The sequence below is a fragment of the Mytilus galloprovincialis genome, chromosome 12 (assembly GCF_965363235.1).
Source record: "Mytilus galloprovincialis chromosome 12, xbMytGall1.hap1.1, whole genome shotgun sequence".
NCBI classification, from domain to species: Eukaryota; Metazoa; Mollusca; class Bivalvia; order Mytilida; family Mytilidae; genus Mytilus; species Mytilus galloprovincialis.
The window spans coordinates 60,191,040-60,213,687 of record NC_134849.1 but is presented as its reverse complement, the minus strand read 5'-3'; the positions used below and the strand labels follow the sequence as shown (position 1 = coordinate 60,213,687).

The 22,648-nt window shown below is 33.5% G+C and overlaps 1 protein-coding gene across 1 annotated transcript in view; it reads right to left on the bottom strand.

The window, feature by feature from the left end:
• The window catches only part of LOC143054486 (uncharacterized), a 108,579-nt gene extending 87,555 nt beyond the window's left edge, over window positions 1–21,024 (bottom strand). The window contains exons 1-5 of the mRNA XM_076227510.1: window positions 20,932–21,024; window positions 20,202–20,309; window positions 17,265–17,336; window positions 6,756–6,807; window positions 948–1,205 (exon numbers count right to left, since the gene is read on the bottom strand). Of these exons, the coding sequence (XP_076083625.1) occupies window positions 948–1,205; window positions 6,756–6,807; window positions 17,265–17,336; window positions 20,202–20,309; window positions 20,932–21,009 (568 nt within the window). The 5' untranslated portion in view covers window positions 21,010–21,024. The remainder of the gene's footprint in view (window positions 1–947; window positions 1,206–6,755; window positions 6,808–17,264; window positions 17,337–20,201; window positions 20,310–20,931) is intronic.
• Window positions 21,025–22,648: the final 1,624 nt, after the last annotated feature.

The window sequence follows — 22,648 nt, the reverse complement described above, 5'->3', positions numbered from 1 at the left end:
GATATGATTGAATTTGATGTTGAATGTCTTTAAGATTTATAACTGATTGAGTGTTGTATGTTCTGGACGAGAACAAATTAACAAGAAATGTTACCTTCTAACAAGTCACATACAGACCCAGTAAAGTGTTGTTACAATGTTACTGTGCATAGGGATTTGAATTCTCTCTACAAGAACTATTGGAATTAATGTCAACATTCTGACTGGTCAGGCTGCAAATTTATTCATTCCACATAGCCAAACGGACAACCCTGGCACTTTGGCACGGGTTTCAATGCCCGTGAGATGTAGTCAAATTTAAGAGATTACCTTATTTCTTTACCCCAGTCATTTCTAGGGTTAATGTCCTAATACAGGTATAAAATAAGCTTTGCACAATAAATGATACATGAAAATTAGGTCAAAGTAAAAAAAAAACCATTTAGATGGACATGTACCATTGCAATTGTTCTATACACCACATATAGTTGACTCATTACTTAAAGTATCTAAACATAGACCTAATCATGAAAAAGTATGTGACCCAAAGAAAAGGAGGTCAAGCTTAGTTGAACCCTACCAAAAAGAAGATGACATGGTACCTTTAGTATCTGAGAAAAGGAAATAATCAGAGCCTAAAGCAACATACATATTCCAGACTGAAACCTCAGATGATTAGGCATCAGTGAACCAGATAATGACAAACCAGCCCTTTATTCTTTTGAAATCTAGAGCTTTATAAAAGAGTTAATATGGCCACTGCCGCTCGGAAAGCATCCTTCTGTCTTAGGAGGTACAATAAGACCTTCACCTGACATAAGACTTGTTTTCAATTGCATCCACAGGTGTTTCTATTTAAAGTTACATTTTGTCAATACAGATCTGATCGTAAAATGAAGTATGTTGGAATTGATTGATTCATAGTTTCAAAACTTTTGTTATATTTGTTTTAACTTTAAACATTATACCATCTAATTTATTCCATATTCCATCATCAGACATTGCTTTGCATTTTATTTTATGAATTTCTATTCCATTTGTACTGGGAACATCTGTATTATCTTCACCAAACAATCTTTTAATCAATGAGGTCTTTCCCGCCCCTTTCTTTCCAACTACTACCAAACGTATGTCTCTCTTTTTCTCAGATCCTGACTCAAGTAATTTAAGGTACAATTCAACAGATCTTTTGTCAGTCATTAATTTTATTTCAGTTGGAACTTCATCTACAAAGTTAAAGATATAAAGTAATTTTAATGAAGAAAAATACTATTTTACACAATCAAGTATTTCATATTATGCACCTTTTTCATTGTTTGTAAATATTAAATATTTAGTTTTTATCAAAATTAGATGATTAAACAATAATTACGGGCCCATTTGAACCTACAGTCAGGTGAGGATTTTTGTTAGAGGCTTCATTGTGACTTTATCGATTATGTCCTTTTCATAAGTAATTTACTGTAAAGTTATCTAACATGTATTTTTATGGGTCTCGAAGTTACCATTGTTTTAAAATGGTTTTCCCATTTAACAATGAAAATGTTGGGCAATTCATGATAGTATTTGTAAAATTACTATGCCAAATATATTTCATAATTTGTTGATATCACCCTGTAGTTGTTTTCTTAAATGCACCGATGAAGTCAGTGTCATTGAGATTATGCTCCAACAAATTAAAGTAGCCATCTAGCATTTGCAGTGAGATAAGGCTTTTGATAATATTGAAGGCCTCAGTGTGAAATGAAGAACAGCAATAAAAGTGTTGTTTTATCAGGTGCAGTGTTGATTTTGTGTCATTTGATATATCATATATACTTTTTTTCCAGTATACATGGTATAATAGGAATACAAGCATAAAGCATTTATATAAATTATAACAGTAGAGAAAGATACAACATTTGTATTTGCATATTAAAATGGTTGCAAGAATAAAATGAAAAACTATAGGCATTAAATCAGTTAAAATAAAAGTGCATACAGTTTCCTTAATTCCAACAACCATGTAAATGAAATAAAAACTTTACACATTTATGATCCAAACTGCTTTCACGAATTTACCTTCCTCATCTAGCACAATGCTTAAGTAAAGTGCAAAGATGGTAAAGAGTTTATTAATCCTAGCATAGTGATTTAATTCACAACATATAACATTAACATATTTCGTTAATCTGGTCGATTCCAATAACTCTAGTATGAAAAATAAAGAAAATGTTCATTATACTAATAAACCAGAAATTCATGTGTTAAACAATTCTTTTAGCACTGGCTGAACCATTAAAATGAGGTCAAGGACAATGTACATATGGCTGACAGAAAATTCTTAACATTTAGCATCATTTGTATTTAAGCTTTGAAGCATGAAGGTTTTCCATCTTCTTAAATATGAAGCTTTATTCATATGATGGTCTAGGTCCTGCTTCACATGTGGCATTGGTGGTGTTGCTCTTGCAAGATGAAATCAGGGCATAATTGGGTATGGGTTACAATAGAGTAAATGAGGAAAACAATTAAATGATAACAAGGGAGCCTACTTTTATCCATCCCAACAATAGACTAGTGCATATCTCAAATAAGTCAAACCAAGTGTACTTATTATAGTAAATGCACAACATGTGCAAAACTGACATACATCTGACGTATAGTAACTATGGAACGACAGACAAACACATTTTTGAAAATCAAAGTAAATATTTATTCCATCGATTTAAATATTGCATAAATATTTCATTTAATTTTATTAAAGCATTCTCCAGACAGACAGGGCGAACAGAAAGACGGACAAGGGTGTACCATATTACATATCGACTATGAAAGGCAAATAAATTAGAACAAGCATTCTGAGAGTATTGCATGGCAATATATAATCCCTTATCGATTAAAAATGCATCGCACTGGAACAAAATGCTAACTGAATTGGTAATTTATGATATTTTCTGTATATATATATATATAAATGCTCCACAGATCGCAGCTTGATACAACTGCCATTTTGTCATTTCTTAAGTGCGCCAACGGTGGGCTTGGGCATTATATGGACATCTTTGGTCCACGCCCGCTCACGGGTCCACAGTATAGAGTGGGATTCACGCCCACTGCTGTCCATGGAAGATCGGGTAGGCGGAAGGTGTTCAATTAACATTATACTACAGTGAATTTACAGCCATATGCTTATTGATTTGTAAATGTATTGATAGCAGATTTTACACTTCATATACCCATCTGATAATAAAGAATTGTGAATTTTTTTGCATTGTTTAGTAAATAAATTATTGTGCATTAGATTAATTATTTATATAAGGTTAAGTTTGTATTGGTTTTACATCAATGGGTTTACATTAATTGAAATTATGTCCAGTTGTCAATTTGAAATTGTTGTCGTATATACTGATGGTGATTGACATGTAGATACAATGTACAATAACCAAGGTGACACTGGATGTATGTCAACAGACTGTAAAGACAGTAGAAATCAAGCCAATGAAATATCATGTGCTGATTAAAGCATTTCTTGTCATGTTTTTAAAAGTCATAAGTTGGTCACTACATCCTTTAAGTCATAATTATATGATCCATATGTCACTTAAAATTGATTCAACTCGAACATATTAAAATGTAAATAATTCATGGAAAGACCTTGTTAATTATCGAAAAAAAATTACTGCTTATAATATATAAATTCTGTCATGAAATTTCTTTTATTCGACATTTTGAACGTTAATGTATACTGCTTTCTAAATAAGCTTTTATTAATTCAAAGGCCAATGAACCACAGTGATTTTCATTCAACATGTTTGTCCATATGCAGAGGTTAACGATACTTCGTTGATTTTGTAACTTTGATAACAATAAAGTGTTAATTCATTCAAAAGAGTAGTCATAAATTAAAGAATCATAATCGTGCTATTTGATAGATTACAAAGTTTCTTCTTATGTGGAAAGCAGTAGGATATTCCTAAAAGACCAGTTGAATTTAAAATAACCCACATACCCCATCCCCTGTCCTAAAAACAGATGTTTTTTTTCTGAATTTTTCCCAATTTGTTGTGTGCATATGTATACATTTCATACGATCACCATTTTGAGATAAAACAGGGCTCGTTTGTAGAAAAGATATATTACAGTTTATAACACGATGTTGACTGCGGTACCTCTATTTTTGACATTTTAAACTATTATGTTTATTAGTTCTCTTATCACATCATTGTCAATATAATGAAATTACTGTCATAACAGTCAGAGGTTTAGCTAGCTGCATGTATAAAACCAGGTTTAATCCATTTTCTACATGAGAAAATGCCTGAACCAAGTCAAGAATATGACAGTTGTTATCCATTCGTTTGATGTGTTTGAGCTTTTGAATTTGCCATTTGATAAGGGACTTTCCGTATTGAATTTTCCTCGGAGTTTAGTATCATTGTGATTTTACATTTTATCATTGTGATTGTGATCTTTTTTTCTCGGACACTTCTGACATGTATTTGGGCCTACATATGAGGGTGTTGATAGAGTTTATAAAATAGAGAAAAATGTCCAAAAACTAACGAATAGAGAAAACAAGAGGCTCTACATAGCCTGTGTCGCTCACCTAGGTATATGTCCATACTCAGCAATGGACTCTCTCTAACATTGTAGACAAGAATAGAATTCATGAAAAACATTTCTTATTTATTGATCTTTTATTGCTGATCATTTTGTCTGTTTAATCTCTATCTCTTTTGGTTTTTGCTCAAACAAAAAAAAGGGTGAAAAAATTGGGGTCTAAACTATAATTTGGCATGTCAGTTAGCAATATGACATGAAATTGTATCAGTTTTTCCACTTCATTACAACTAAAGTACTGTTATTCCTTAAATCCTTCGTATTATTTCTTTTTGAAATGCATTAGAATCGTAATAACAGTACTGTAGTTGAAGAGTTGCCACCGTCAATTTTGATTTGACGGTCGCATATCTCCGTTTTACTGTCTCCACTACGCGTCGCCAGTAAAACTGCATTTGCGACCGTCAACTACTTGAAGTACCTGAATTGCTCTTAATGCTTTGGTTTCAGAGTTATAAGCCAAAATCTACATTTTACCCCTATGTTCTATTTTTAGTCATGGCGGCCATCTCGTTGGTTGGCTGGGTCCCTGCACACATTTTTTAAACTAGATACCTCAATGATGATTGTGGCCAAGTTTAGTTAAATTTGGCTCAGTAGTTTCAGAGAAGAAGATTTTGTACAAGTTACAAAAAATGACGAAAAGTTGTTAAAAATTGACTATAAAGGGCAATAACTCCTTAAGGGATTGACTGACAATTTTGGTCATGTTGACTTATTTGTAGGTCTTACTTTGCTGACCATTATTGCTGTTTACAGTTTATCTCTATCTATAATAGTATTCAAGATAATAACCAAAAGCTGCAAAATTTACTTAAAATTACCAATTCAGGGGCAGCAACCCAACAACAGGTTGTCCGGTTTGTCTGAAAATTTCAAGGCAGATAGATCTTGACCTGATCAACAATTTTATCCCATTTCAGATTTGCTCTAAATGCTTCGGTTTCAAAGATATAAGCCACAATATACATTTTACCCCTGTGTTCTATTTTTAGCCATAGTTGCCATCTTGGTTGGATGGCCAGGTCATCGGACACATTTTTTAAACTAGATACCCTAAGGATGATTGTGGCCAAGTTTGGTTAAATTTGGCCCAGTAGTTTTAGAGGAGAAGATTTTTGTTAAAGTTTACAGACGACGGATGACGGACGCCAAGTGATGAGAAAAGCTCACTTGACCTTTCAGGTCAGGTGAGCTAAAAACGGGAGAAGGTTTGGTACCATTGAAACGTTTAAACCCGCTGTAATGTTTTCACCTGTCCTAAGTCATTATTCTAATGACAGACAGACAGACAGAGTACACACGTTAAGTCCCCTTCGATTTCGTGCAGGAAATTTATAAAAATGACCACATTATTGATATTCTTGTCATAACCGAACTGTTGACTACTGGGCTGGTGATAACCTAGGGGATGAAACATCCACCAGCAGTGGCATCGACCCAGTGGTGTAAATAGTTATCAAAGGTACCAGGATTATGATTTAGTCAGATGAATCCTGCCAAACAGACTTGTTCACCTTACCATCATCACGAAAACCAAATATAGTTGACCTATAATGTATTGCTTACAGGATCCGAGAAACGGACGAAAACAAAACTCAACATTTACCAATGAACCATGAAGATGATATCAAGGTCAGATTAAGGCTGCCAGACAGACATGTTCATCTTACAATAATTATATTCATCAAATATAGTTTACATTTTGTTTATAGTATCTTAGAAACAGACTTGACAACAAAAGCTTTACCTTGATGACTGATGCATGAAATGATTGGAGTGTTATGTCTCACTTTCTATGACTTAGGTCGCAGGTGAGACAAAAATAAATGTTTTCTAACAGCTATTATGTCAGTGTGTCGTCTGTACAATGGCTACCTTTTTTCTTGGGGAAATAATTCAAGCAAAGTAGAATATTGCTTGCAATTGCAAAGTACGAATAAACATGTATTATAGCATCATATAGAAGACCATATATTTGATGGTACTTGCTATGTCATGTATAAATATATATACTGGAAAGCTGCTAACGCTTATTAGCTCCAAGTTATCTTTTATAGTGATTAATCTCATCAATACATTACAGTTAACTGCATGATGTCGTATAAAAAAAACATGTTGTTATTCCTAGAGTAATAATAAACTAATAATGAAATAAAGTTTAAGAAAATTACCTTCTATCCCTAGTCCAGCAGTTACGCCTAAAGATTTCTCTGACATGACAGTCTGAAAAATTAGGAATATGCACGTGCACTGTGAATATATCTTTACTCATGTCACTTGTTGCACTATAAAAATTCTAAAATATATCAACCCCCAAAATATACTTTATAAAACAAATGTTTCACATTATATACTATTTATATCGAACAAATTTTCATATTTTTCAGGAAAATGTGTGGCCTAGAGTAATATATATATATATATATATATAGTTTACAGTGTAAAGGTGGTTTTTGAATTTGGAACATTCCCTTGTAGACATAAACTTGCTTCATGTTGATTTGCAAATGCATTTTGAATGCACCTTTAAATGGAAAATTTTTCCATCGGTGGAATATTCTAATATTCCGCAGTGATCTCACACTTGTTATCATTTGTCTTGATACAATGTATCCGTCCAATTTTAGATAACCTCCATTTTAAGCATACGTAAAATCGAGTAAATCAAGTATCCATGATATGTACAATCGTATAAAAAAAAATGTCCTTCAACATTGTTCAAGGTACGTAGTATTTAGGGTATAAACAAGCTAGAGGCTTGACGGTGCCTTGATATCGCTCAAACTTTAACCTGAAGCGGGAAACAAATGGACGAACAGACGAACGGACGTACGGATGGACATCCATCCATCCGTCCAACCGTCTGTCCGTCCGTTCGTCCACCTGTACATCGCAAATTTGCTTTCCGGCCTCAACCAAATGTTATAAAACTTATACACAATGTTTATTATAACAAAATATATACAGATCTAGTTTGAATTTTGGAGGCATCACTTTAAGAGTTATACCCTTTACAAATGGAATGAAATGCTTCGCTGAGCGCAGCCTGATACGACCCCAGAGGTAAAAAACTGAACAATTGATGCAAGTTTGGACACAATATTCAAGCTTGATATTGTCTGAATTTGGATTGTGATCAAATTTTTGACATAATATAGGTTTCTGACACAAAATAAATGTGGTGAATTATCTTAAAAAATATTTAAATGGGTTAAAAAATTTGTATCAAATTTCAATTGAAGATATCTTTCTATTGCGCAATATTCTGCAAAAGAAGATTTCTTGCTATTGCCCAATACTGTACAATTGAATATTTCTTGCAATTTCGCAATACTGTGCGATTCAATATTTCTTGCTACTGCGCAATACTATGAAATTAAAGATTTCTTGCTATTGCGCAATAGTGTGCTATTGAATATTTCTTGCAATTGCGCAGTACTGTGCAATCGAAGATTACTTGCTATTGTGCAATACTGTGCAATCGAAGATTTCTTGCTATTGTACAATACTGTGCAATTGAAGATTTCTTGCTATTGCACAATACTGTGCAATTGAAAATTTCTTGCTATTGCACAATACTTAATACAATAATGTACACATTTTGTTCGGTGTGTATCTTCTGCCATACCATTTTTATTTGCTTTTATATATAAATCAGAAATAACCAACTTAAAATGGAATATTTTTATGAAAAAAAAAGAGGAAAAAAGGGGGAAAAGTCCACCCCCCCAATTTTTTGAACCCCTTATGATTCATCACGCCAAAACTCAATCCCAACCTCCCCTGGTACCTTGCAGTACAATTTTAGAGAGATCCATACACTTGAACACAAGTTATTCTCTTGAAACTAGAAAAATGCTTATTTTTGCCCCTTTTGGGTCCCTACTTCCTAACATTTTGAGGCAATTACCCCAAAATTAATCTCAGTCTTCCATTTGTGGTATGGTACCTTGCAGTACAATATCAGAGAAATCCATACACTTCAACACAAGTATTTGTCTGGATACTAGAAAAATGCTTATTTTTGGCCCCTTTTTGATCCCTTATTCCTAAATGTTTCGGGCAACTACCACCAAACTCAGTTCCAGCTTTACATTTGTAATATGGAACCTTGTTGTACAATTTCAGTTACACACAAGTTATTGTCATATAACTAGAAAAAATCTTGTTTTTGGGACCCTAATTCCTAAAATTTTGATGCAATTACCCCCAAAATCAATCCCAGCATTCCTTTTGTGATGTGGTACAATGTCGGAGAGATCCATACACTAACACACAAGTTATTGTCTGGAAGTTACAAAAATGCTCATTTTTGGCCTCTTATTCCATAACTATTGGTACCAATTTTTTTATTAACCCCTAAAACCAATCCCAACCTTCCTTTTGAGGTATTTAACCTTATGGTAAAATTTCATAGAGATCCATTCACTTAAACTAAAGTTATTGTGTGAAAACCAATGTGTTTTCTTGACGACAACAACGAAGACGCCGGACGACGTACCAATATATGACGTGAAAAATGTTTGCGGTTGTATGAAAGTTTGCCTCAACCAAATGTTATGAAATTTATACAGAATGCTTATTACCACAAAATACAGATAAAGTTTGAATTTTAGTGCTATCACTCTCACCGTTCAAGAGTTATGGCGCTTTACAAATGGAAAAATTGCTGATTTTTTTCGTTTCTGTTAAATGTAACTTAAGTTAGCCTGAACCAAATGTTATGAAACTTACATTCAATGCTTAGTACCACAAAATAAAGAACAAGTTTGAATTGTGTGGTGTCACTTTTACTGTTCTAGAGTTATGCCCCTTTACAAATGAAAAATTTGTGTTCTCTAACTACAGTTTGACTCAACAAAGTAATATGAAACTTATACACAATATTTATTACAATAACAAATTTGGGTAGCTAGCGTCACTTTCACCTTTCTTCAGCTATGTCCCTTTATAATTTACATTTTTTTTAATTCAAGCATCACTGATGAGTCTTTTGTAGACGAAACAAGCAACTGGCATAGACAATTTCAATCCTCGTATCTATGATGATTATAACTAGAGGCTCTCAAGAGCCTGTATCGCTCACCTGATTCTACTTGGGTTTTTGAAATCATATGAAAAAATATAAAATTTGGCTAAAAGTGACAACACAACCTCATTGATAAGGAAAGGAACATGTTTAATTTCATTCAAAAGTCCCCCCACTGGCGGCCATCTTGGATGGCGGATCGGCTACAAAGTAACAACACTTGGTCAGCACCTCATAAGGAACATTCATGCTATGTTTGGTTTTATTCCATTCAGTGGTTCTCTAAAAGAAGTCATTTGTATGCATTTCCCATAGGGTCCTATGTTAAACTAAGTCCCTGCTGGCGGCCATCTTGGATAATGGATCGGCTACAAAGTAACAACACTTGGTCAGCACCACATTAGGAACATTCATGCCATGTTTGATTTCATTCCATTCAGTGGTTCTCTAAAAGAAGTCATTTGTATGCATTTCCCATAGGGTCCTATGTTAAACTAAGTCCCATGCTGGCGGCCATCTTGGATGATGGATGGGCTACAAAGAAACAACACATGGTCAGCACGGCATAAGGAACATTCATGCAATGTTTGGTTTCATTCCATTCAGTTGTTCTCTAAAAGAAGTCATTTGTATGCATTTCCCATAGGGTCCTATGTTAAACTAAGTCCCCCGCTGGCGTCCATCTTGGATAATGGATCGGCTACAAAGTAACAACACTTGGTCAGCACCACATTAGGAATATTCATGCCATGTTTGATTTCATTCCATTCAGTGGTTCTCTAAAAGAAGTCATTTGTATGCATTTCCCATAGGGTCCTATGTTAAACTAAGTCCCCCGCTGGCGGCCATCTTGGATGATGGATTGGCTACAAAGTAACAATACTTGGTCAGCACTCCATAAGGAACATTCATGCTATGTTTGGTTTCATTCCATTTAGTGGTTCTCTAGAAGAAGTCATTTGTATGCATTTCCCATAGGGTCCTATGTTAAACTAAGTCCCCCGCTGGCGGCCAACTTGGATGATGGATCGGCTACAAAGTAACAACACTTGGTCAGCACTCCATAAGGAACATTCATGCTATGTTTGGTTTCATTCCATTTAGTGGTTCTCTAAAAGAAGTCATTTGTATGCATTTCCCATAGGGTCCTATGTTAAACTAAGTCCCCCGCTGGCGGCCATCTTAGATGATGGATCGGCTACAAAGTAACAACACTTGGTCAGCACCCCATAAGGAACATTCATGCTATGTTTGGTTTTATTCCATTCAGTGGTTCTCTAAAAGAAGTCATTTGTATGCATTTCCCATAGGGTCCTATGTTAAACTAAGTTCCCGGCTGGCGGCCATCTTGGATGATGGATCGGCAACAAAGTAACAACACTTGGTCAGCACCTCATAAGGAACATTCATGCCATGTTTGGTTTCATTCCATTCAGTGGTTCTCTAGAGGAAGTCATTTGTATGCATTTCCCATAGGGTCCTATGTTAAACTAAGTCCCCCACTGGCGGCCATCTTGGATGATGGATCGGCAACAAAGTAACAACACTTGGTCAGCACCTCATAAGGAACATTCATGCCATGTTTGGTTTCATTCAATTCAGTGGTTCTCTAAAAGAAGTCATTTGTATGCATTTCCCATAGGGTCCTATGTTAAACTAAGTCCCTGCTGGCGGCCATCTTGGATGATGGATCGGCTACAAAGTAACAACACTTGGTCAGCACCCCATAAGGAACATTCATGCTATGTTTGGTTTTATTCCATTCAGTGGTTCTCTAAAAGAAGTCATTTGTATGCATTTCCCATAGGGTCCTATGTTAAACTAAGTCCCCGGCTAGCAGCCATCTTGGATGATGGATCGGCAACAAAGTAACAACACTTGGTCAGTACCTCATAAGGAACATTCATGCCATGTTTGGTTTCATTCCATTCAGTGGTTCTCTAAAAGAAGTCATTTGTATGCATTTCCCATAGGGTCCTATGTTAAACTAAGTCCCCCGCTGGCGGCCATCTTGGATGATGGATCGGCTACAAAGTAACAATACTTGGTCAGCACCTCATAAGGAACATTCATGCCATGTTTGGTTCCATTCCATTCAGTGGTTCTCTAGAAGAAGTTCAAAATGTAAATTGTTAACGACGACGACGACGGACGACGACGACGACGGACGACGACGACGGACGACGGACGCCAAGTGGTGAGAAAAGCTCACTTGGCCCTTCGGGCCAGGTGAGCTAAAAAAGAAGATGTGGTATGATTGCCAATAAGACAACTATTCACGAGAGACCAAATAACACAGAAATCAACAACTATAGGTCACAGTAAAGCCTTCAACAATGAGCAAAGCCCATACCCCATAGTCAGCTATAAAAGGCCCCGAAATGTAAAACAATTCAAACAAGAAAACTAACGACCTAATCAAGGTACAAAAAAAAATAAAAAATGTAAAAACAAATATGTAACACAGCAACAAACGACAACCACTGCATTACAGGCTCCTGACTTGGGACAGACAACATACACAACGTGGCATTTTAAACATGTTAGCGGGATCCCAACCCTCCCCTAACCTGGGACAGTGGTGTAACACTTCAACATAATAACAAACTATAAAAATCAATTGAAAAAGGCTAAACTCATCAGATGGATATGATTAGAAATACATTTAACAAAAACAAAGAGTAGACGTGGCCGGGAACTTGTACATCCCAACAACAAAAAGACACTAAGTACAGATCTTAGAGTACTCGCAGTTGATAATATGTGTATCTCTCTATTTATTATAGCTAAAAACAAACAAAAAAAAGACTCAACATTACTTAATTTATTTTAACTTTTTTGTAGATCTTCTTTCTTCATCAATTAAGTAATATCAGGACTGTAGCTGATGAGTTGACTCAAATTCCAATAATTTATCACTTTTAAAAAAAATAAAGTTTTTTCCAAAAATAAAAGGTCAAATGTCTTCAACAAGAGTGTACACGCTGAAATGTCTCGCCTCCTTTACTGACTATTGGTTTCATGAAAGTCTTAAAGATAAAGGTTTAACTAAAAGTATTACACAAATTAAACATTAAAGATCTGACATTGAGGTCAAGGTTAGATAAATTATAACAGACAGACATATACACCTTACAATTTTTTATACACCAAATATAGTTCACTTTTGGCTTATGGTAATTGAAAAACAGACCAAAACAAAAACTTAACATTGACCAATAAACCATGCATGACAAGAGGCTGTCACAACGACAGCAAACCGGATTTATTAATATTTATTTGTGTCCTGGCAATATCACTAGAACCATTACTGATGAATGGTGAAAGTGAAAATCGTCAATATCAAATTTGACCTCCATTTTGTCATCAGTACAAATAATGTATCAACATATTAAAATTTGAAAAGCTTAGATTGAATGGTTCATGAGTAAATGCAACAACGTGAATGGAAACGCCATTTTACAATCTTTCAAGAACCATAACGCCTGAACGGTAAAAGTCAAAATCGTCATTATTGAACTTGACCTCTATTTAGTCATCAGTAACAACATATAAAAATTTCAAAAGCTTTGGTTGAATGGTTCATGAGAAAATGCACGGACACGACTGGAAACACCATTTTTCAATCTTTCAAGAACCATAACTCCTCAACGGTAAAAGTCAAAATCGTCATTATTTAACTTGACCTCTATTTTGTCATCAGTTACAACATATTAAAATTTGGGAAGCTTTGGTAGAACAGTTCATGTGTAAATGCACGGACACAACTGGAAACTCCATTTTTCAATCTTTCAAGAACCATAACTCCTGAACGGTAAAAGTCAAAATCGTCATTATTGAACTTGACCTCCATTTTGTCATCAGTAACAACATATTAAAATTTGGGAAGCTTTGTTAGAATAGTTCATGCGTAAATGCACGGACACGACTGAAAACTCCATTTTTCAATCTTTCAAGAACCATAACTCCTGAACGGTAAAAGTCAAAATCACCATTATTGAACTTGACCTTCATTTAGTTGTCAGTAACAACATATTAAAATTTTAAAAGCTTTGGCTGAACGGTTCATGAGTTAATGCACGGACAACATTTGATTGCCACCCGCCCGACCGCCCGGCTGCCCGACTGCCCGCCGTACATCCCTAAATCAATAACCGACATTTTTGTCACAAAAATCCGGTTAAAAATTAGGTCAAGGTCAGATTATACCTGCGAAACAGACATGCACACCTTACAATTATTCAATATACAAAATATAGCTGACATATTGCTCATATTGCCATAAGTATTTGAAAAAAAGACCAAAACATAACAAGAGGGGACACGCTGAAATGTCTTGCCTCCTTTACTGACCATTGATTAAATGAAAGTGTAAAAGATAAAATTTAACTAAAAGTATTACACAAACGCAACATTTTAAAAGATCTATGAAATTGAGGTCAAGGTCAGATAAATCCTATCAGACAGACATTCAAACCTTACAATTTTTGGTAATTGAACGTGTCGCTCACCTTGGTCTACGTGAATATTAAACAAAGGAAACAGATGGATTCATGACAAAATTGTGTTTTGGTGATGGTGATTAGTTTGTACATCTAACTTTACTAAACATTCTTGCTGCTTACAATTATCTCTATCTAAAATGAACTTGGCCCAGTAGTTTCAGTGGAAAATGTTAGTAAAAATTTACAAATTTTATGAAAATTTGTTTAAAATTTACTATAAAGGACAATAACTCCTTAGGGGGTCAATTGACCATTTCAGTCATGTTGACTTATTTGTAAATCTTACTTTGCTGTACATTATTGCTGTTTACAGTTTATCTCTATCTATAATAATATTCAAGATTATAACCCAAAACAGTAAAATTTCCTTAAAATTACCAATTTAGGGGCAGCAACCCAACAACAGGTTGAAAATTTCAGGGCAGATAGATCTTGACCTGATAAACAATTTAACCCTTGTCAGATTTGCTCTTTATGCTTTGGTTTTTGAGTTATAAACCAAAAACTGCATTTTACCCCTATGTTCTATTTTTAGCCATGGTGGCCATCTTGGTTGGAAGGCCGGGTCACCGGACACATTTTTAAAACTAAATACCCCAAAGATGATTGTGGCCAAGTTTGGATTAATTTGGCCTGGTAGTTTCAGAGGAGAAGATTTTTGTAAAAGATTACTAAGATTTACGAAAAATGGTTAAAAGTGGACTAAAAAGGGCAATAACTCCAAAAGGGGTCAACTGACCATTTCGGTCACTTTAATTTTTAAGTAAATCTTACTTTGCTGAACATTATTGCTGTTTACAGTTTATCTCTATCTATAATAATATTCAAGATAATAACCAAAAACAGCAAAATTTCCTTAAAATTACCAATTTAGGGGTAGCAACCCAACAACGGGTTGTCCGATTTGTCTGAAAATTTCAGGGCAGATAGATCTTGACCTGATAAACAATTTTACCCTATCAGATTTGCTCTAAATGCTTTTGTTTTTGAGTTATAAGCCAAAAACTGCATTTAACCCCTATGTTCTATTTTTAGCCATGGCGGCCATCTTGGTTGGTTGGCCGGGTCACCGGACACATTTTCAAAACTAGATACCCCAATGATGATAGTGGCCAAGTCTGGTTTAATTTGGCCCAGTAGTTTCAGAGAAGATTTTTGTAAAAGTTAACGACGATGACATACGACGACGGACGCCAGACGCAAAGTGATGGGAAAAGCTCACTTGGCCCTTCGGGCCAGGTGAGCTAAAAACAGACCAAAACACAAAAACTTAACATTGCTTATGTTGCTATAATTATTTGAAAAACAGACCAAAACGTAACAAGAAGGCACACGCTGAAATGTCTCACCTCCTTTACTGGCTAATGATTTTATGTTGTTATTCCTAAATATAAAGCTTTACTTCAAGTATCAAATAAACTTTACATGATCCAAGAAAATGTGGTCAAGATCAGATAAACCAAACCAGAAATACATGTACAAATCACAATCGTTTAAGGCACAAAATATAGTTGACCTATTGCTTATAGTTTCTAAGAAACATATCAACCAGGAAAACTGAACAATGACCAATGAACTATGAAAAGAAGATCAAGGTCAGATAAACAATACAAGAGATGTACACATTACAATAGATATATGCATGCAATATAGTTGACCTATTACTTTTTGTATATAAGAAAGAACCTTACCATTTACTTATGAACCATGAAAATGAGGTCAAGGTCAGATTATACCTGCCAGACAGACATTTACACCTTACAATCATTCCATACACCAAATATAGTTGTCCTATTGCCTATAGAATCCAAGAAAGAAACTTAACCATGAAAACTTAATATTGACCAATCAACCATGAACATGAGGTCAAGGTCAGATCATACCTGCCAGACAGACATTTACACCTTACAATCATTCCATACACCACATATAGTTGTCCTATTGCCTATAGAATCCAAGAAAGAAACTTAACCATGAAAACTTAATATTGACCAATCAACCAAGAACATGAGGTCAAGATCAGGTGATACCGACAGACATATACAACTTATAATCATTCGATACACCAAATATAGTTGACCTATTGATTATAGTTCAATAGAAATTTAGACCAAAACTCAAAAACTTAACAATGAGCAATGAACCATGAAAATGAGGTCAAGTTCAAATACACTTGCAAGACTGACATGTACATCGTAATTTACTTCCATACACCAAATATAGTTGACCTATTGCATATAATATTAGAAAAAAAGAACAACACAAAAAATCAAATTACACCACTGAACGATGAAAATGAGGTGAAGGTTGGACATGTACACCTTACAATCATTTCATACACCAATTATAGTAGACTTTTTGATTATTGTATCTGATATATGGACTTGACCATGAAAACTTAACCTTGATCACTGAACAATGAAATAAGATTGAGGTCAAATGAAAACTGTCTGACATACATGGGGACCTTACAAGGTACATGTATGCACATACTAAATAAAGTTATCCTATTTATTTAAATTGAATAACAAAAGGTTTTTCCAAGACATGAAATATTTTATTTTTTCATATTGAAAATAAAGGCAATTTTTAGAATTTTTCATCAATTTAATCAGAATGTAATACTGTAAAAAAAAAATCAGGATTAAAAGATGTTTTGAAAAGTAATTGATAAAATAAAATTACTTGTAATTTTGGTTGATTAATGATTACAATGATTACTTAAAAAAATGAAATGAATTATAGCTGACTAATGATTACAATTACAATTACCCCAAACTGATGAGACTAGTTAACCATGAAAAGGAGGTTATAGACACTGTCGGTGTAAGAATCTCAAATTGAATTTTGCAAAGCTTGTTTTCGCCTTAACACTCTTGAATGAAATAAAAGACATCTACTAATTTTCATTAATATTGACGAAATCACAAACCAATAATTTCCTGAATTCAAAATGGTGGCTTAGCTTTGTGAAAGGCTGGTAAAGAGTTGAATTTAGCGTCTCAAATATCAAATCGTAATAACAAATAAATTGCATTAGAATTTGAAATTTTTATTTCAAGACATAAAGAATGTCCCCTAGAGTATCCTGGTTTTGTACCTGGTTTATTCTAAGTGTAAGCATTTGTAATTAAAAGTATGTGTACCTGTAAGTATTCCATCACTTCTTTATACTGCCCAAATTCCATTGCTGCTGCTACATCGTATGGAGTCTTACCCTGAAATACAAATCTTTATATTGCCTTTATCTGATTATTATAAAGAAGACTTTTGTTACACATATCATACAATAAACAAGACCAGTAGCAGCTGAGTGGTATCTTAGTTTTTTAACGGTTCTAACCATATTATGTTCATTTATAAAATATAACTCATGAACAACATTCTGATTATTTTTCAACCTTTTTCTGTAGCCTTTAAGAAGAATTTTACCTTTTTTTTTTTTTTAAAGCATATGAAATAATGCTCAATCTGTCAGCATTTGGTCTTTGTAATTTTTTTTCACGTTTTTTTTATATCTGATAATGCATCCTTATGTCTAGATGAGGGTTGTAGGGTTTCAGGGGTCTTTTTAATTTATTTTTTTCTTTTTTTTTGGACAAGTTATTCTCAAGTTTTGTTTTAATATTTTAGCACCCCATTTTTCTTTATTCTTCATATTTTTGCACCCCATTATTTTCTATTCATCATCTTTTTGCCCAATTCTCTCTATTCCTGAAGTTTTTTTCTATCGTTCATGATTTTCTATTCTGTATATACCCTATCCATACTCTCCTATAACTGTATATTGTTATTTTACAGATTTCATAGCTTTTAGTTTTATCACTGACATCGTATAAATAAGGAAATACATAAATTATGGCACAGATGAGAGTTTTTTCTGCAACTATACCAACTATATAGCTTAAAAACAAGAATTTGAAGAAATTAGCAGTCTTAAGGAGGCTGGGGTGTCTTCCTCTTTCTTAGATTTTGAAAAAACAGACAACAAACGGTCTAAATCTTTAGTGAAATGTGCAAATTTCGAAAGTTGTATGTAATTTATGTGTAAGAATTTTCATGTTGATATAGAAATTTAAGTGTTTTATCATATTTACGGCTATATTTTACCAAAAAAAAACAGATTAGTGTTGTTTTATTAATTTATTTTAAACTTTGCCATATAAGGGGAGATCATACAATAGAATGATTTTTTAACTATTCAATAATAAATACATGATGAACTTATTTTAATGTATTGCTTAAGACTATTTTGATACTATCTAATAACTTTGTTATCATTGTCACAACAATGGATTGGTGTATGTGTCTTTTGACAGTTTGTTTGTTTTCATTGGGTTTAATGACAACAAGTGCCATATTCAGGATATTGCCAGGCCTAATTTTGAATCAATACAAATTATTATATTTGATATCAAAAACTATTTTATCCATTTACTTATAGCAGTGTTCTCCCCAGGATTTTTGGATAGCACCAGGGTAACGCGTGACGAAATGAATTTTACAGTATTTTGTGTCGCTTTGCGTCGCTTATTTTTTTTCTTGTTACTTTTTGTCATTACCTGTTTGCCTTTGTTTTGTTTACTGTGGAACTGTGTTGTAGGACTTTGGGTCAGAAAATTATTGGTAGAAAAAGTAAATTAATAAACAGTTTGTATACTTTAATATCTTTGAAGAATAAATAAAAGAAAGCACAATTAGTCTTTTAGCTAAAGTCACTTCTTATATTTTGATCAAGCCATTTTGTCCCGATACTTGTAGTTACACTACACATCCCCCATAACAATGAACTTTGAACAAGATTTTTGATACAGAACCTTCAGTAAATTAAAAGCTATTTTCCATAGTTTTAGATCTGATTCTTTTAGACAACAATAAATTTGTTTTTATGATAAATACTTTGTTACAGACATGGAGAGTACTTTAAAAGAGTTTTCTATTCACAAGGTTCATCCCTAGCTTTAGTCCTGCGTGGGAATGTATTAGAGTTGTGGCAGTAGGCTTTTTAGACCTGTTACAGTCAAATATTTTAACACCGTATAAATTACCCATTTATTATAATATGTCTATGCATCAATAATGGTATGATTCTCAAAAATAATTTGCAAAACATTTTTGTTGGTATGTTCTAAGAATGTTTTCATCCTTAATGTAACATTCTAATATAATTTTGCATTCAATTTGTACTTTATTTTTATTTGCAATGAGAAATTATATGTGAGGAGCATTTATTTGTAATTAGCAAAATCAGGGGAAGTAACTCCTTAATTAATTCCTAAAAGGCAAATTATTTTGACTTGAGACTGGCGTAATAGGGTTTATTAACAAATGTCTGCTTGTCCCTCACAAGTCTGTTATTTAAATTATGATCTCTTAATTAATTAAAACACAAAAGAATCATGTACATCGATTAAATCCAATCATCAAGGTTAACCTCAACAGGTAAATCGATCACGTGGTGTAAACAATCATCTTGTCAATACTGGATTAAACTGGTTAGAACTGGTCAATTTTGATGTAAAGTTGAAGTCATCTGAAACATTACCGATTTTAATACGATTTTTTTACCGAAAACTTTAGCACCACGGAAAAAAATTATACATCGCGGCAAGAACGATACCACCGCGGCAGAAAATTATACATCGCGGGCCCGTGGTCCTTTAAAGGCCTGGGGAGAACACTGCTTATAGGTTATTACTATTGCTTCTTTTCCCTAAAACTGAGATATTCATATAATTTGGCTAACAAATTATGGAATAATAAAATTATCCCCTTTTAGTATAACTAATCACCCAAAATGTATTAGGTCTATAAACAAAATCATCTTATTTATGAAAATTTTGAAAACAAATACTGGATTTCTTTTATATGATCATCTATGTTCATGTGTTTTATAGTAAAACTAAGCCATACAAGTCTATAAAACACTTCCATATTTTTAGTTTAATTTAAAGTATCATATGACATATGTGTAACTATAACCTTGAGAAAAAAAATTCCATTTGACCAAAAATATCATTAACATCATTTTAGTGATGCATTATTTACTAGTTGAATACTGAGCCTTTACTATAATATATTACCTCATGTGTTTTTACAAAGGGACTGATGCCTCCTTCTTCTACTAGACATCTTGTGACATGCAGCTCTCCCCACTCAGCAGCCAGATGTAGAGCTGTTTTACCATCTCTCTATAATTATACCAAATAACATGTAAATATTATGGATACTACTTTGTTACCAATATAAATAGTATACAACATATCCTACAACTGATATAAAACTTGTCTGATAAACAGGATAATGTTGTGTAATAAATAAAAACAAAATGTATATCACATGAATCAGTGGTCAAAACTGAACAAAATGACCAGTCACACTTGTATTCATATTGTACATAAACAACAAATAAACAGCAAGTTTTTTTTTTGGATGTCAGAACTTCCATCAGAAATGTCATGTTAACCTTTTTTCAAGAAATGCATAAAATATTTATATCAAGGGATTCAGTGCAATGCACAGAGATAAATGAGATCTCACTTTATATAATTCTAGCAAGTATTTGTTGATATAATAATGAAATCTGTCTGATTAACATGGTTCAGAATAATGATCAATTTAAAAAAAAAACTTTTTCAAAGAAATATGAAAAATAGTTATATTTCCTGATTTAGTACGAGGAGATAAGTAAAATGAGACCCCACTTTATATGATTCTAACAAATAATATTTGTTGTTCATTTAACCTGTCTAATTAACAACATGATTTTGTGTTGATTAAAAGTAATGTGATCAGATTTAGTAGATAACATACATCTCTGATATCTTTGTTACATTTGTTCTCCAGAAGAAGTCGAGACACTTCCACACGTCCAAACCTGGCTGCCCACATTAATGCTGTCCATCCATCCCACTGGAATAATACAACTGACATCAAAACTTGTCTGATAAACTGGACAATGTTTTGTAATAAATATAAACAGAAATGACCAGTCACATCAATTAAAACTGTCTGATTAACCCTTTCGCCGATGAGTCCCGGTTTACCGGGATTCACGCTTCAGACAACTGACGACGAGTCCCGTTTTACCGGGATCGGAATACATCTTTTATGTTTCCCGCTCAAAACGGTGCAAACATGAGTTATCTTTCTTTGATGAATACCCGGATGAAAGTCAAAACATGGCGCTTCCGTTTGTTGAAAACCGTGTCAAAATCAGACGAAATTTACGGAATTTACGAGAATTTGAAATGAGGGAACATTTTTTTTGAAAGAATATGGAAGAATTGAAGCCAAACTAGTATACTTTTTTGACATAAAATGTCGTTTTATGTACAAAACACTTGGAATGGACATCGTTCAGTGTGAGGAATTTGTACAGCCTCATAAAATATTTCAAAAGTTTGCCGTTTTGGGTTAAAAAATTACGATTTGGGTTCAAAGAGAAGAATTTTGAGAATTTCACCTAGATAATGCCGAAAATTTGAAAATTTGAATATTTTATGAGGAAAAAATTATCAAAACATGAATAAAACTGTTAACATGGTGTTAGTGAATGAAATAAATACACAAATAACTACAAACAAGTTTTTATTGACATTTATTATGAAGATCTCCCACTTGAGCAATAGTAGCCAGGGAAGCCATCGTCTCAGAGTAGCTTCTGTCTGGGCAGCAATCGGTGAAAGGGTTAACAACAGATTTAGTGTAGATTCAGTTTAATCAGTAATTTTATAAAAGTAATTTTTTCAAAGAAATATGAAAAAAGTTATATTTTCTGATTCAGAACAATACTATGAGTAAAATGAGACCCCACTTTATATAATTATTACAAATATTTGTTCATTAAACCTGTCTAATTAACAACATGATTTAGTGTTGATTAAAAGTAATGTGATCAGATTTAGTAGATAACATACATCTCTGATATCTTTGTTACATCTGTTATCCAGAAGTAGTCGAGACACTTCCACATGTCCGAACATGGCTGCCATCATAAATGCTGTCCGTCCTCTAACCTGGAATAATACAACTGACATCAAAACGTGTCTGATAAACTGGACAATGTTGTGTAATAAATATAAACAAAAATAAATAGTCACATTAATTAAAACTGTCTAATTAAAAACATGATTTTGTGTTGATTAAAAGTAATGTAATCAGATTTAGTAGATAACATACATCTCTGATACCTTTGTTACATCTGTTCTCCAGAAGTAGTCGAGACACTTCCACATGTCCTTCCCTGGCTGCAAACATTAATGCTGTCCATCCACTAACCTGGAATAATACAACTGACATCAAAACTTGTCTGATAAACTGGACAATGTTGTGTAATAAATATAAACAAAAATAAATAGTCACATTAATTAAAACTGTCTGATTAACAACAGGATTTATTGTAGATTCAGTATAATCATAAATTTTATAAAAGTAAATTTTTCAAAGAAAAATGAAAAAAGTTATATTTTTTGATTCAGAACAATACTACGAGTAAATTGAGACCCCACTTTATATGATTCTGACATAT